Source organism: Hippoglossus hippoglossus, chromosome 5, assembly GCF_009819705.1.
Source record: "Hippoglossus hippoglossus isolate fHipHip1 chromosome 5, fHipHip1.pri, whole genome shotgun sequence".
In the NCBI taxonomy this organism is placed as follows: domain Eukaryota; kingdom Metazoa; phylum Chordata; class Actinopteri; order Pleuronectiformes; family Pleuronectidae; genus Hippoglossus; species Hippoglossus hippoglossus.
In genome coordinates, this window is record NC_047155.1 from 12,274,111 (window position 1) to 12,288,665 (window position 14,555).

Sequence of the window (14,555 nt, forward strand, 5' to 3'; positions counted from 1 at the left end):
TACAATTCAAATTCCACATTCTCTTATCCTGTAATGTGTTTTAGTTTTTTATAATTGCAGCAGTTTTTACATCTCTATATGAACGTGGCTCATAAGAAATCTTTTCAGACCAAGTACTGCTTTAGAATAACATCTAGAACTTAACTTAGACTTATCTTTTAATTGATTTTTAAGTATATATCTGCCTTAAAATGATATTGAATATTGTTCTTATAGAAAAATGTCTGAAATGACTAAATCCCATCTCCTACAGAGCTCCACTTTTGTCCAAAAACTGAGCCACAGAATTGCACTAAGAGGAACATGGGTACTGTAGTTTTATATTGGATCTGTCTCACATACACCCCCTGCTGCTGAAAATACTCAATATAGCCCCAAATATCGTTCAATGCATGATTGACCATACTCATCACCAATATAAAATAACACTTATACTTCTGTCTGACTAACTCATTGGGTTTTTGTATTTTAATTGGATTTGCTGAAATTAAGTAAAATAACTATCCTCATTCTTTAAAATTTTAAAAACAGACATGCAATTTACTTTAAAATCTTGGTATAAACACGACAAAAACGAAACAAAATGGTGAGACGATAAATATCTAATATTAGTTATTACTAAACGTTAAGTTGTCGTCCTTCAAATCAAACAAAGAGAAGTTGATTCATTAATTCAACATTCACATGCTGCACCTCAGTTACACACTGAGATGCTGCTGATATATATTGGTGATGACACGCTCCTAAAAAACATTTGTTTTCAATTGTAAACAAGTCATTAAAATCATTAGTATTCAGTTCATCATCATAGCCTAAAGGCTCAGCTCTACACATTTTCACTTCAGAGTGGAAGGTGATGTGCTGATTGTAGTACTTGTGTTGCCTTACAGGTTAAAGAGGGTAATGGTTTCATTTAAATGTCTTTCTTTTGCTCCTCTCAATATTTAAGACGATTGGTAGCTTGAATGGATCTTTTTCTTTTCACTTGCTTATCAACAAAACATTCTTGCCCCTACATTTACACTAGGCTCTAGATAAATGCTTCGAGCATTCGTTAAAGCTTCATGTCTTTAGAGAAAGTCCTCTGGTGGATATTCTCATGTTGTGTTACTGTGTCAGTCATATATAAACTTAACTTGGAAAACAGTGCTTTTTAATTAATTGAAGTACATGATTGTAATAATCCACTGTTAATACTATATGTCTATGATTTTATCACATCAACATTTTCATTACATTGAATTCCCTGAAATAAAATAAATATGGGCTTTTGCAGGCTTCCTAAAAAGGCCAAGAAACTATCATCTTATGTTGTAGGGGTGTTGTACTATATTACATTGCAAGTACTATACTGGTAATACTTGAAATACTTTCACTGGTATTTATGACAACTGTGACACAGGAAAATGAAAATATTAGTATCTTGTTAATGATAAACATCGTGTTAATAATCCAGCGGCTCGTAGTTTCCAGTTTAGTCATTAAAACCATGAGTAGAGTCTCTGCAGTTCATCATCATGGACTTTAGAGCTTATACACTTTCACTCGAGCTCTCCAGCGGGCCGCCATCTTGCCTTCTCTGCAGACCAACATGTTTACAGACGCACCAACTGACTGCAGCTGCCGTCGTGACTGTACCACCGAGCACAGCTAGCGACACGAGGGGGGTGTCTCAAAATAATAATAATACTTATCGGTACAATTCATTTAGTTTGACTGTACTCCATACAACAATAAAAGCAGATAATTAACTTTCCAAGTTGGATTTCCAGGTTTATACTGAAGGTTGATTTATTTCACCATATTCTCGATGTGTTTATCGGACACATGAATCGTCATGGAATGGAACCGCCCAAGCTGGTGACGTAGCACTGCTTTGACTTGTGTAACGCAGCCATCTTTGTAGGCCCAGCGATCTGCTCTCTTCTCTCTCCTCGTGCGGAAAAACATTTCTCCCAGCTGCTTTTCTCCAGGACGACGCGGACGCTGTGTTCAGGCTGCGGAGCTTCTTCCAGGCGGTGGGCACCATTGTGTAGAACCCGTTTTTTTGTCGATAAGCTAGCGGGACACCGTGCGCACTTTGCCCCACAAGTCCCATTTGCACGGTCTCTTCGTCCGGTGTTGACGACGCAGATCCAGGGAACAAAGGAACCGTGAGGCCGACACACACCTGTCAGCTCGGTCTGGAGAAGAACCACATTTATGCCATCTTTTAGAATTACTCTCATTCACAGGTTGTATCGTTGCAGTAGTTTGACGTGAGTAATTTCGCTGCGAACAAAACAAATCCACTGGCCTGACTCATTCAGTCCCGTTAGCAACATCGGCTAAGGTTAGCCGCGTTTGTGGACAAGTAGCGAGCTAATTGCTAACGTTAGCACAGCGTTGTTTTGGAAGCGAGAAGTTTTTGTTTGTGCGCGAAAATGGCCGAAGTATACATTCGAGTAGCGGAGGAGGAAAATGAAGAGCCCATGGAGATCCCGTCCGAGGACGACGGCACCGTCCTGCTCTCCACCGTGGCCGCTCAGTTCCCCGGGGCGTGCGGCCTGCGGTTCCGGAGCCCCGTGTCCCAGTGCATGCGGGGGGTTCGTCTTGTGGAAGGGATCCTGCACGCACCGGAGAACGGATGGGGCAACGTCGTGTATGTGGTCAACTATCCAAAAGGTAGATGACATGATGTTTTGTGAACACTTTAATTTTGCTACGTGCTTTCCCAACAGGTGGCCATGTTTCCTGTTATTTATAATTCATGATGTAGCTTCGGCTCTCTGGAGAGGGGGGTGAACAGCCGTGTGGTTCGTCCACGCCCACAGGACTGAGTCGCTGAATCATTCAGAGAGGAGTTAAATGACAATCGACGTGCAAAGTTTACAATCTGTCATCTTCAACAGACCAAAGCGCGTTCTACCAACCAATGTTTTTTTTTTTAAAGGCGCTGATTTCATTCATCTCCTGCCTCAGATTGTGTTTAGAGTTTAATGTTTACATTGCAAATCTCCTGGATCATTGTTTTTAAGTCTTTTGTAGGTTGCGAAATTTGCTTTTGTCTGAGATTCTTTTGTTCCAGAGGTCTGATCTTATCTTAAAAAACATATTAACATCTTAACCATTATTGTAAATTAGTTAAGTCATCCATCTTGCTGCTTCATACACAGGTCATAATTAATGATTGTGACCAATAGTTGATTATATTATTAGGAAATATTGTTTAAATTTGCTAGTAGTAGGAAGTACTGCCATGAATGTAAAAAATGTTAGCGTGGTGAAAACCTTGTAAACCCATCAAAGTTATGTAGAGAGGGTTTGAGTTGGCTTTCTGGTAAATATATATTTTTTTATGTTGATAATTGTAAAACTTAATTTCTATAGCAATCATCTGAACAAGATTACATAGTACTTTACAGAACAAAACAAATAATAGCCATCAATTATTATAATCATGTTGACAGGAGATGGTAATATTTACATCAATGAGTTGGCAAAAACAAAAACCCAAATTAGAATGTCATACAATAAATCAGGGCCGCACAATCCCATGACCTTAAAGTTCCTTTGTTCTCAGGAGTTATCTAGAATCTAATTAATTATACTGACTTTCGTATTTTAGACAACAAAAGAAAAATGGAGGAAATAGATGCCTCCTCTGCTGTGAAAATGAAGCGAGGCGATATGAAGACGTCTGACCTGATTGTACTGGGTTTACCGTGGAAAACGTCCGAGCAGGACCTGAAAGACTACTTCAGTACATTTGGAGAAGTCATCATGGTTCAGGTATAACTTGAGTAACATTAATAATTTACTATGTGTTGTATTTAGTGACCATTAATAATAATTTGTTTATCTTCCAGGTAAAACGAGATGCCAAGACAGGAAACTCTAAAGGGTTCGGCTTTGTGAGGTTTACAGAGTACGAGTCTCAAGAAAAGGTGATATCCCAGCGCCATATGATTGATGGCAGATGGTGCGACTGCAAGCTTCCTAACTCGAAGGTGAATCTGGTAATGTCAATGCATAAACCCACACATCCTGGGAAATGAGAGCTGTTCACATTAACACACTATAATGTACAGTGTTTCTTTAAATTAACTCAAGTTGTTCATGGCAGGGTCCGGATGAGCCACTGAGGAGTCGCAAAGTTTTTGTAGGCCGTTGCACAGAAGACATGACCACAGACGACCTGCGGCAGTTCTTTATGCAGTACGGAGAAGTGACAGATGTCTTCATTCCCAAGCCATTCCGTGCTTTTGCTTTTGTGACATTTGCAGACGATCAGGTATTGTAGTGAGTGTAGGGCTGGACGATAAAACGATAACGATAATTTTTGCAATATCACTATTGTTTTTTGTTATTGATCGATGATGTCGGATCATGAATCCAGATCGTCGGTGGCCTGTGTGTGTGTGTGTGTAAACTCCAACTCGCTCCCGGTTTAAAATCGGCTTCAGCAGCAGTAGTAGATGTGTCTGTACCACTAACACCAGCCGTGTCTGTGTGGTAAAACGTGAGCGACGTTCACTCTCAAGTTCATCGTATGTAAACTGATAAGTTCAGAATTCACCAAAAATATCAACGTTGATGCACAACACTGATCAGCGCAGAGTAATGCGCCTCAGTGCAGTGCCGCTGGTTTTATTTATATCGACTGATATGAAAAAAAGTTATCGTTATAAGATTTTTTCCCCATATAGCCCAGCCATAAGTGAGTGCATATAAAGTGGCTTCTTGTTTTAGCACTACTGAAATCCAGAGGAACTGATTCATGTCTTTTTCCCCCTCACAGGTTGCCCAGTCTCTCTGTGGAGAGGACCTAATTATTAAAGGTGTCAGTGTTCACATCTCAAACGCTGAGCCCAAACACGGCAATAGGCAGTTTGACCGCACAACAAGGTTTGGTAATGGTTTCGGAGCACAAGCATTTGGTAGCAGCCGTAGTGGGTTAGGGAGCAGCACTAACAGTAGTCTGGCTAATTTTGGTTCTTTCAGCTTGAACCCAGCCATGATGGCGGCCGCTCAGGCTGCTCTGCAGAGTAGTTGGGGGATGATGGGTATGCTAGCTAGCCAGCAGCAGACGTCCACCTCAGGCAGCACCTCCAGTGGAACCAGCTCGAGCAGGGACCAGAGTCAGTCTTTCAGTACAGGAAACAGCAACTATGGCACCGGCTCGGCCAGTCTTGGCTGGGGAACAGGGTCAAACTCAACAACCAGTGGTAGTGGCTTTAGCTCAGGTTTTGGGTCCAGTATGGAGTCAAAGTCATCTGGGTGGGGTATGTAAGTTAAGTGTTTGTATGGTAAGTATTGTGAGAAAGATGAGTCTTTTCAACAAAAAAAAGTTTTTTTCTGGTGTTAATGCGTATCTGAAAACTTAACACTTTTGTGGAAGATGTTTTGTACATTTGGAAAAATGCTAAAGATTTAATTTAGAAAGTGTTGAAGTGAATTGTTTACCAGGATGTCCGACTAAAGTGCTATTTTTGATGTCTTGTTTGTTTGTATCCATTTCAACTGGATTCTCTAATGCATGCATTGTGAAATGTGATTATACCCATTTTGAAAATGCATGAATGTCTCTGATACACCATTATCAGGCTTCGTCACCGACTTTAAAAAGGCAATCTTGCATTGGGAAGAATCTGGTTGAAACCTAAATGTTTTTTTAAGTGCAACTTTATTTGCAGTCAAGTTCTATGGAAAAGCCTTCATTGAAATCTCTTCTGCAGTTCACCTCTCTTCCATTTTCCTGTGAGGAAGCTCCTCTTTGGGGTGATATCGGTATCATTCTCCCTCTTCCCACCTGTAAATGCTATGCCATCAAAGAACGGCTTCACTCCGCATGTTCTAAGAGACGGTGGGTGTTTTCACTTTTATCCACTTTTAAAATGGAAAGAACTGCGCAACTGACATTTTAAGAACTGATGAGTGCGATTGAGGATGGCTTGTGGCGAAGAGTGAAGCGGTGAGTGAGCGAACGGAGAGACGCGTGAAACGGACTGGTTGTGCGATGAAAGAGCCCAATTTGACTGCTTTCTGAGTGTGTGAGTGAAGCTGCGGATGCTACGAGCGCCTCCCCTAACATGGACATTCTTTAATTAGTACTTCAAGATTTTTTTTTTTTTTATCTTTGCAAGTTTTTCCTTACTCTTTAAGTATGTTGCTCAAGTGCAGAAATATCAAATGTAGTGGAATGTTGTGATGAATATTTGTATTGCTTATATTATCTGATTTGAATGCTGTATGGTGTGTGCTTTCATGTTACTGAACTGATCTGTAAGTGTGTACTTGATGTGGATGACACCTGCTGAAGACTCTGGGGGACGCGAGTGATAGTGTGAGAACGTGAAGTGGTGTGTCCAATGGTTCCCAGTAGCTCTTGTTGTTTGTGAGGTGTTTGAAAAACATGTCAAATGAAGGGAGTTCTCTAATAAAGTTCATTTGAATAGATGCTTAGTTGATATTAATTGAGTCAATTTGTCAAATTAAAAAACAAATCTAATTCGATTCACATATCTAGGGACCTTGGGCTCTGCTGGTCGAGGTCTCCGTTTGAACCCTGACTGAAGTCTGTTCTGAAGGATGAAGACGGAAGTTCCAACACTTTCAGTGTGTGGCCTTCTCAAACATGACATGGGGTAGTACCTGTCTTTTTGCTGATTTCACTGGCTTGTCAGATTGAACCATTCTTATTCAGTTGCATTGCAGGTAAGACGGAAGTTCTTTAGATAGCCTTGAGCATTATGGGTAGTTTGCCTGACGATCTTAACAGTGTCATGGTTTCCAAGTGTAAAACAGCATGAAAATGACACTTCATTGCGAAAGATGCCAGGTCGGTCAGTTAGCACTTTACACCATTTAAATAAAAGACAATGAAGCAGTCATTTTATTACAAGTGTTATTTTATTATTGTGACAGAACAGTGCTAATTGAAGGATAATTCGACATGACATTGTGTTAGGTCCCTGAACAGAGAAGTCCTAAGTTAGAGTTTAATGTACAGAGGCATTGGAGAACTGCTGTAGCTGATTCTGGCACTTTAGTTGACTCTTAACTTACTGTGATGTACTAGTCAGCCCTCATGTATATTTGAATGTTGGACACACTAGTGAGATGCCGCAGGCCTGCATGTGTCTTGTCCTTATTCTCTGCTTTCCTCCTCAGTGTCTCTGCTCTTCCTCTTCCCAGTATTCTTCTTTTTTAATTCCCTCTGCTGGTTCAGTTCTTCACTTTTATTTTGTATGTAGATGGACTGAAATGAATAAAGGCAAATTAAACATTGAGTTTGCTGTCTGCTGTAGAATATATGCACATTTATTACTGTGTTATTAGGATGGAACTGATGTTTTTGAGATGCCAACATTGACTAAAATAATGGTTTCATTTTGACTTCAGTAAAGGCACAAAACATTAAAGCGACAGTTCAGTGGAAACAACTCACCAATGCAGTGCTGCGTCGGGCGATGAGCTTTACATCCTCTGTAGTCACTGTGCTTCTTTTAGCGTGCCTTCAGATCAGATGAGGTTTTAACAGGATGGATTTAAGTGAAGGAACAAAAGACTTCACAGGGAATTTTGACCAAAGGTAAAAGTTAAACCTACAAAATAAGATTCTCACCTTGCAAAGGCCTCCAGGTCAGTAGCAAATACATCTGAGGAAAAGTCAAAGTCAACAATTAGAGGTTAGGTTTCAATTGAACCAAAGGCAAAAATAAAACTGCATTCAAAAAGTAATATGAGTTGGTAATAAAACTGCATTACAATAAATTAGATTTTTACATATGCGGGGTCAGAATAGTACAGTTCTTTACGGTCAGTTAAACATAAATTAACAGAAAACTGGCAGCTATTGATTGAGTATTTTTGTCCATATCTGGTTTCAGGATCTCTAATAATAATAATAATAATGTGTGGTTGTTGTAGTCTTCTATTATAATTAACTCATGGTAAGGGTTTGGACATTTTAGGCTTTGGAATAATGGACATTTTTCACAAGTTGAAAATGCTATCAATTACAGAAACAAAATAACTGACAGGTTAATTAAAAACTGATTGCTGCTTGCATCCATATTTACACAACTGGCAAAACTGATGTTTATATGGACTAATTTGTCATTCTGAAAAATGTTCAATGACTGGAAAAACTCTGGATTTACAGCCACACCACTTTCTGTATAACACAATTTGCTGCATTTTCTGAAAAAATGTATCTTCAACTTCATCAGAGCATAGTTCCCATCTCAGCTGAAGACTAATTCCAGTCATTTCGCGTGTAATCATGGACCCAACCAGACAAAGAAGAGGAAAAGTGTCTGGGAGACAGAGCTTGTTATGTGCATATGCAATGAATGCTGAATGGCAATGAAAAACATAATTTTGTTATGAGAACACAAGATGTGAAATGGATGGTAAACTGTGGCCAAATGCAGAATACAGCGTCATGTTGCCCAGTGTTACATCTATTGTATATCCTAGTTTTTCGTGTCTGATGATTATAGAGATTTTTTGTATTATATTGCTAGAATGACAAGCTTTATTTTGTGAGTTTTGGAATGACTGCCAAAAAAAATCCAAATCAAGAATAAAATGTATTTCAGCATATTGACATTACTTTGTGTTTTACAAGTTTGAAGCTGTGCACTTCACAGCAGTATGTCTTTGAGTTTTAATTTAAAAATTTGATGTCCACCATGTTTCTGAGAGTGTTCCCAGGACTGGACTAAGCTTGTGTCCTCGCTCACACCCACCACATTGTCTGAACGTTGTCTCAGCTATCGCTGCTATGACTTGTCGACTGAACTCTCTGCGGTGGACCTCTCCCATCTTCTGACACAGATGACCCACAGTGTAGTGCACCGCCGCCTTCAACCTCTGGATTTCAACACAAAAAATCTGATTAGAAGAATTCAAGATGATGCTTCAAACTGATAAGCAGAGGGATGATAGTGTAACATTTTTCAATGTTAGTTTAAAAAAAACAATCCCAGTAATGCAATAGCAAACAAAATAGTTCCTTAAAAAGTTATCCTAATGAACAATAAGCCCCACAATCATGTATTAACATTTATGTCCCATTTTATGAGTACATCCCAGCTGTGTGTGGTATAGAATTGTTGGTAGTATAGTTCTACAGTATAGTCTAATGTGACCTGGACCCATGTGTGCAGGCCTGTGGAACACAGGGACCGCAGCTCGAGGGCTCAGGAGCCCCTGGGTGAAGCCACAACTATTTATATTTCTTCTTTCTTTCACAGAGCTCAGATAAAATACTGCAAAGAAAGTAGGAACAACCCAGAAAATACACAAAACGAACCACAGGCTGTAGACTAACACAAAGAGATCACAGTAAACACAACATGAACACAAACAGACCAGGAAGACTTGAAATGATCACAAAGAGACACAGAATGATGACAGAGACAAAATGATGACAACTAATACAAAACGACCACAAAGACACAGAAACTGAACACATAACTACTACTACAAAAGACCACAACAAATACAACGTGACCACAAAGAGACACAAACTAACACAAAGGTCTCATCAGCCACTTGTTTATGAGAATGTCCTCATCCCTCTCTCCACAGCCATGAGTTAAATGTTAAGGGTCTATTGTTAATGTCATTGTCAACATGTAAACTGTTGTTACCTGGCGCGTTTCGTCTTTATCCGCGGACATTTTCACGTGAAGAAACGTAACAAACAACCTGCTGTTGCCTTAAAGTAACGAAACTGTCACAGAACCAGGGAAAGACTGAGAAAACGAGACACGTTCAGCAAACACACAAACTCAAAACTGTTGTAAAACTCGCGGCAAATATTCATCAGCAAACCAACAACTCATGAGCTTGTTTCCTGGTTGTGATGAACAACTTATAGAGCGACATCTTGTGGTCTGGAGGACAGACTGCAACATCGGTGTCAGAAATCTATTTCCTCAGGAGTCAGTGGTGGAAAGTACCGTTACTCCATTAGTGAACTAAACAATCTGCAGTTGTGATACTTGTACTTTCAGTGGTGTCATAAAACAAGTTTCCCACGTGAACGTCGGAACAACTTGAAGAGTAGACAAACATTTTGAATTTGTAATTTTCCCTCTCACTTTGGAGGCTTAAATATTACATACAAGAGACGAATAATGTGTTTGAAGTATACGTGGCAGTATCCGACATGCGGGGTAAGATAATCCAGCTTTGCACTACCTTGTTATAGTACAAATTATTTGAGATAAATACAAAAACATTCATGTTAAATACGATGAGCTTAAAATATGATCCATTGTAATTAAATCCACAGTCAAACAGTATGAAAAATCACACAGGGGTATTTTATTATGCAGAATTTTACTTCAATAACATTAAGTACAGCAATGCTTTTGTCATTTTACTTAAGTAGGATTTGAATGCAGTACTTTACACTGTTCCATTGGTAGTTTTTCTAAAATAAGAGATTCAGATACTTCTTCCACAACAGACAGAAAAACTAAATGATGTGGATTAGCCCATTTAATGTGAATTCAATTCTCTGTAGCATGAAATGGTTTCACCAATCATAAGTACAATAAATCACAGAGTCCTTTTATAAATTTGCTTGCAGACTTGGTCCTCGCAGGTAATTTCCTGAGAAGAGAAAAACACATTGGAGTTACTATAAACTATCTGGGCTGTGCTGGGTCAGCACCAGGATGAGAAGCTGGGTCGTACCAAGTGAAGCTCGTCCCCCTCAATCCAGTGTTTCCACCCTCTGTTCTTCTTTTTTCCTTTCTGAACACACACCAGCTTTTCATTTTCCCAGGTCACCACAGTCTGGTGGGAAATGGAAAACAGAAAACTACAGTTAAATATGTTACTGCTTCAGAAATCAGTTTGGGATATTAATCTTTCCTGCTTTTAACATTTCATACATGGGCTAATTTTATGATTACCATCTTACAGTAAACTAACGGTTTTACCTGACACGTCCGGTTGTCCATTCCCGTCGTCACCTCTTGGAACTCCTCTCCAATTTTGAACGTGGACTCATAATTTCTAAAAGTAGTGAACGTCCGGATTATGAAACAATCTCCATCTTGCTTAATCACCTTCTGGGGCTTCAACATCGAGGCAATTTTGCGTGTTGCAAAATCAATGCCTGCACGTAAAGATAAAAATAACATTCACTACACACAAAAAAGTCTCTAGGTCTCATTGATCAAAAGAAATGCATGTTAATAAATCAATATTTCCCTATCCATTCAACATTGATCAAGCTGAGCAAGATTTCTCATTCAGACAAACTTTTCATTAAACTATAAACACAAGGATTTCCCTCTTGTCCTAACTAAACATTTAAATGAACACTCTCACATATTAAAAGAAGCACCGACACCTACCAAGTGCAACCATGTATCCCTCAAAATTAACATTACTGACGAGGTCCCATGTCCCAGTGTAGTCGGCAGGCATCTTGGTGGATGTTGTCGTGACTCTCTGGAAGAGGCAACAGGCTCCAGTGTGTGGAGGGAACAGATTTTAAGCCCTTGGGTGGGATGTTTCATTGTGTGTCAATGTGGGGCAGAGGTGATGTGTTGCAGGCTTTACATTTGCACATAATATGAGGAAACTGTTTTGTTCCTGTTAGGACGAAAGCCTCCTATACAGGATGTTATTCTTTAATCATATTAAAACACTGCATCCTTAATACTGTATTGGCCAATTTTTTTTAGGAACTCAATGTCGAGCAAATGACTCTGTGCTTGTGCAGCGCGAAATAAAATCCTTCCTCCTGCTCATGTATGCAGAGCTGCTTCAGCTGCACACGTCCGGACGTCAGGAATAGAGTTACAGCACACGTCTGCCTGCATGTCCTAACATCCATGTTTCTCTACTTGCTAGTCTTCATTGCGTATCATGGCAGCAGATGGATACCAAGGAGTAAGAGGTTAAGATTGTAAGTGCTGCTGTGGTTGGAGGTATTTTAAATGCTAAAATGCCATTATATTGCTCATTTCAAGGTGTTTTATTGTTTTAATCCTGTTGTTTTGTTCATGTTCTATTTGCAGTCAATTACTGAATGCAGGGTTCACAGCTATTGTTCTGGCTCCTCAGTTCTACGTCTTAGCGAGGTAACTAAGACAGAGGTGATGGCATCAGGCCATAGAGATCGCAGGTCATCTGCACAAGAGGGAGCGGGGCTTTAATAATGACGCTCCCGTCCTCTGCTTCTGTTTTTAAAAAGGCCCAAATCCTCCCGATACTGCAGGCAGCCTCTTCTGAACAACCTGTCGGCCTCCGTCGCCTTGTCCTTCATAGCTTCAGGTAAACCACACCAGATCAAGTTTAAAGACACATCATTTGACATCAAGACAAAAGACAAAAAGTGAGTTGTTTGGATATAACTTTGTCTTTTCATAGGTTTTTCAGTGATCTTCACGTTGTTGGACCCAGTTCCTCAGAGCTTGTGGGCGTCCTATCATGTGTTTGGGCTGCTCTCATGTGGACAAGGACTGTGCACTACCATCCTGACTCTGACAGCCACAGCCTGTGTAAGAAAACGACCTTAATGTTAATGCTCCTTAGGTTCTGCAGAAAAAATCCATTAAAACCGACGATTTATACATTTGTGTGTGTGTGTGTATTCACAGGCCAAGACGACCCCAGAGCTGTACTACATGTCTCTTATTCTGACGGTCGCCTCCATTTTCAGCACAGGTGAATACACATACTCGTGCTGTGTGGTACCACTCACACATGGACTCTTCAGGGCAAAGCAATAACACCAGCTCGTGTCTTGTTCAGGTTTTTTCACGGTGAGAGGAGGACGCTGGCTCAGTAACAGGCGGCCCGTGACGTACCCGGGCACAAACCGTGAGCGATGAAATGGTCCAGCTGTCCCACGTTGACATCCGACACTGCACCTATAAAAATTTCATGGGGTTTCCATGCCAACAGAACTGGTAACTTTAAACCATGGGAACAAAAACTAAAAAAGCAAAAGGGACTTAATTTCACCTCAGAAAAGTATCAGGAAGCGGATGTCTTGACTATCAGAGAGGTTTTGCTTTTATTTGTTGATGGTGTAACTGTTCATAGGAAGCAAATAAAGACATGATCTACACAGCAGATTCAGTTCATAACTAGGACAAACAGACGGACAAAAAAAATAAAATAATCTGTCCGTCTGTCCATCCAAAAAAAAAAAAATACGGACAGACGGACGAAAAAAAATAAAAAAAATAAAATTAAATCCGTCCGTCTGTCCGTCCCAAAAAAAAAATATATATACTGTTGCTTTTTTCTAATTGCACCTCCGACCTTTTTTGTTTGTCTGGTCATGATACACCTGAGCTACGATTTTTGTGAAGATCGGTGAAAGCTAACTGAGGGGCTTTTCCTTCGATGGCGCTGTTGAGCCATTTTGCCACGCCCATTTCAAATTACTCCAGAATACAATTACTTTTTGGGGTTTTGAATTCCCTGCAGACTTTGGTAACGATTTGAGCGTCTAGGCCCTGAAAAAGCCCCAAAAGTGAAATACAAATCCTCCGAAATACAATAGGGCCTCCCACCGTAGGTGCTCGGGCCCTAATTCTAAATACATAATTGCACATACAAAAATACAGATTTTAATATATATATATATATATACAGCAGCAATAGTAACATTTATCCCAATGGGAAAAGTATAGCTACATTAAACAGAATATAGAAAGGAAAATAAAAAGGAAATTATGTATATTGATGAAACTAACAGGTTTTAATATATGATAAGATGCAGATGTTGTATCAAAACATGACCCATGTTATCGGATTGGTCTTATCCAAAAGGAAACTTGGATAATAGCTCTGGTGACAACAAACCTCTGTCTAAAAATAAACTGGAAAATCCCACCTGTGCACTTTGTACTTATAGTTTCATCTGCTACGTTCTATTGTCCATACACTGCAACTGATCTCTGTCAGAATCAATGTTACTGTTCAGATCTTATGTATTTATCACAAATAAATGTATGATTGAAACAACTGGGATATGATAAAGAAAATCAAAAAGACAAAACAATCTTTGTTGGAAATAAACTTGTTCCTGTTGGTCAATATGCTCCACTTACAGTGTGTATACTGTAATATACTGTGCATCTCACTTAATTGTTGGTCTATGGATCAAACACTATAGGAGAGAAGTCCTCCACACTCTGGTGTATAAATTAACCTTGAAAAGAAAAACGGAGAATTCCTCACGCTGTACTTTATTAGAACAATTAATTATTTACTTTCATTTCTAAAAAGTGTTGATTTTTCATACTTATAAGACTTAATGGTGTGCAATTACTGTTTGTATTTATAGATATAATCAAATCTGAAAGAAAGCTCTTCTTGTTTCGACTCATGCATCTAGATGTTTCTTAGTGGAATGTGAATATGCACCATTTATTTTGAATTACCTGAAAGATTTTAAATCTTTTTATTTTCAAAATTAAAAATCTTTTGTTGTTACACAAACAAAATATTTATTCAACTGTCACATTTTCATTTTATTCAACTCATCACTGCCACCTGAAATATAGGAAATATACAATCAAAAGTAA

At 39.3% G+C, this 14,555-nt stretch overlaps 4 protein-coding genes across 7 annotated transcripts; 2 read left to right on the forward strand and 2 right to left on the reverse strand.

The window, feature by feature from the left end:
* The first annotated feature begins 1,559 nt into the window (after positions 1–1,559).
* On the forward strand, positions 1,560–7,271 carry tardbp (TAR DNA binding protein). 4 transcript variants are annotated; one of them, XR_004613857.1, is made up of 6 exons: positions 1,879–2,664; positions 3,608–3,771; positions 3,849–3,998; positions 4,106–4,273; positions 4,781–5,845; positions 6,509–7,271. XR_004613857.1 is itself a non-coding variant. In XM_034585667.1 (5 exons), exons 1-5 carry the CDS (start codon positions 2,424–2,426, stop codon positions 5,270–5,272), a joined length of 1,206 nt encoding a protein of 401 aa, XP_034441558.1. In that variant the 5' UTR covers positions 1,560–2,423; the 3' UTR covers positions 5,273–6,444. The 4 variants fall into 4 exon arrangements, 2 of the variants coding, with proteins under 2 accessions (XP_034441558.1, XP_034441557.1); XR_004613858.1 differs by having other exon boundaries at positions 1,896–2,664; positions 3,849–3,989; positions 6,509–6,785; XM_034585667.1 differs by lacking the exon at positions 6,509–7,271 and having other exon boundaries at positions 1,560–2,664; positions 3,849–3,989; positions 4,781–6,444.
* cenps (centromere protein S) lies at positions 6,870–9,855 on the reverse strand. Its single transcript, XM_034585673.1, has 5 exons — positions 9,642–9,855; positions 8,736–8,859; positions 7,607–7,640; positions 7,430–7,496; positions 6,870–7,240 (listed from the first exon to the last, which is right to left on the reverse strand). Exons 1-5 carry the CDS (start codon positions 9,669–9,671, stop codon positions 7,130–7,132), a joined length of 366 nt encoding a protein of 121 aa, XP_034441564.1. The 5' UTR covers positions 9,672–9,855; the 3' UTR covers positions 6,870–7,129.
* A 436-nt stretch (positions 9,856–10,291) lies between these two features.
* Positions 10,292–11,492, reverse strand: rbp7b (retinol binding protein 7b, cellular). The gene is made up of 4 exons (XM_034585672.1): positions 11,364–11,492; positions 10,944–11,122; positions 10,696–10,797; positions 10,292–10,611 (listed from the first exon to the last, which is right to left on the reverse strand). Exons 1-4 carry the CDS (start codon positions 11,434–11,436, stop codon positions 10,558–10,560), a joined length of 408 nt encoding a protein of 135 aa, XP_034441563.1. The 5' UTR covers positions 11,437–11,492; the 3' UTR covers positions 10,292–10,557.
* On the forward strand, positions 10,700–13,099 carry LOC117761616. Its single transcript, XM_034585671.1, has 7 exons — positions 10,700–10,828; positions 11,772–11,920; positions 12,033–12,095; positions 12,209–12,288; positions 12,385–12,515; positions 12,615–12,681; positions 12,769–13,099. The coding sequence occupies exons 1-7, from the start codon at positions 10,808–10,810 to the stop codon at positions 12,846–12,848; spliced, it is 591 nt and encodes a 196-aa protein (XP_034441562.1). The 5' UTR covers positions 10,700–10,807; the 3' UTR covers positions 12,849–13,099.
* The last annotated feature ends 1,456 nt before the right edge of the window (positions 13,100–14,555 follow it).

What these genes read in the sequence shown, in the direction of transcription:
- tardbp (XM_034585666.1), top strand. Translation starts at nt 2,424, where the DNA reads ATGGCCGAAGTATACATTCGAGTAGCGGAGGAGGAAAATGAAGAGCCC. An exon ending in CTAACTCGAAGGTGAATCTG is followed by an intron (nt 3,999 to 4,105) that starts GTAATGTCAATG and finishes TGTTCATGGCAG; the next exon opens with GGTCCGGATGAGCCACTGAG. An exon ending in TGACATTTGCAGACGATCAG is followed by an intron (nt 4,274 to 4,780) that starts GTATTGTAGTGA and finishes TCCCCCTCACAG; the next exon opens with GTTGCCCAGTCTCTCTGTGG.
- cenps (XM_034585673.1), bottom strand. Translation starts at nt 9,671, where the DNA reads ATGTCCGCGGATAAAGACGAAACGCGCCAG. An exon ending in GACAACGTTCAGACAATGTG is followed by an intron (nt 7,641 to 8,735) that starts GTGGGTGTGAGC and finishes ACTTTTCCTCAG; the next exon opens with ATGTATTTGCTACTGACCTG. An exon ending in CCCGACGCAGCACTGCATTG is followed by an intron (nt 7,241 to 7,429) that starts GTGAGTTGTTTC and finishes TATTCATTTCAG; the next exon opens with TCCATCTACATACAAAATAA.
- LOC117761616 (XM_034585671.1), top strand. Translation starts at nt 10,808, where the DNA reads ATGGAAAACAGAAAACTACAG. An exon ending in CAGTTCTACGTCTTAGCGAG is followed by an intron (nt 12,096 to 12,208) that starts GTAACTAAGACA and finishes GTTTTTAAAAAG; the next exon opens with GCCCAAATCCTCCCGATACT. An exon ending in CGCCTCCATTTTCAGCACAG is followed by an intron (nt 12,682 to 12,768) that starts GTGAATACACAT and finishes TGTCTTGTTCAG; the next exon opens with GTTTTTTCACGGTGAGAGGA.
- rbp7b (XM_034585672.1), bottom strand. Translation starts at nt 11,436, where the DNA reads ATGCCTGCCGACTACACTGGGACATGGGACCTCGTCAGTAATGTTAAT. An exon ending in GGGATACATGGTTGCACTTG is followed by an intron (nt 11,123 to 11,363) that starts GTAGGTGTCGGT and finishes CTTTACGTGCAG; the next exon opens with GCATTGATTTTGCAACACGC. An exon ending in TGGACAACCGGACGTGTCAG is followed by an intron (nt 10,798 to 10,943) that starts GTAAAACCGTTA and finishes ATTTCCCACCAG; the next exon opens with ACTGTGGTGACCTGGGAAAA.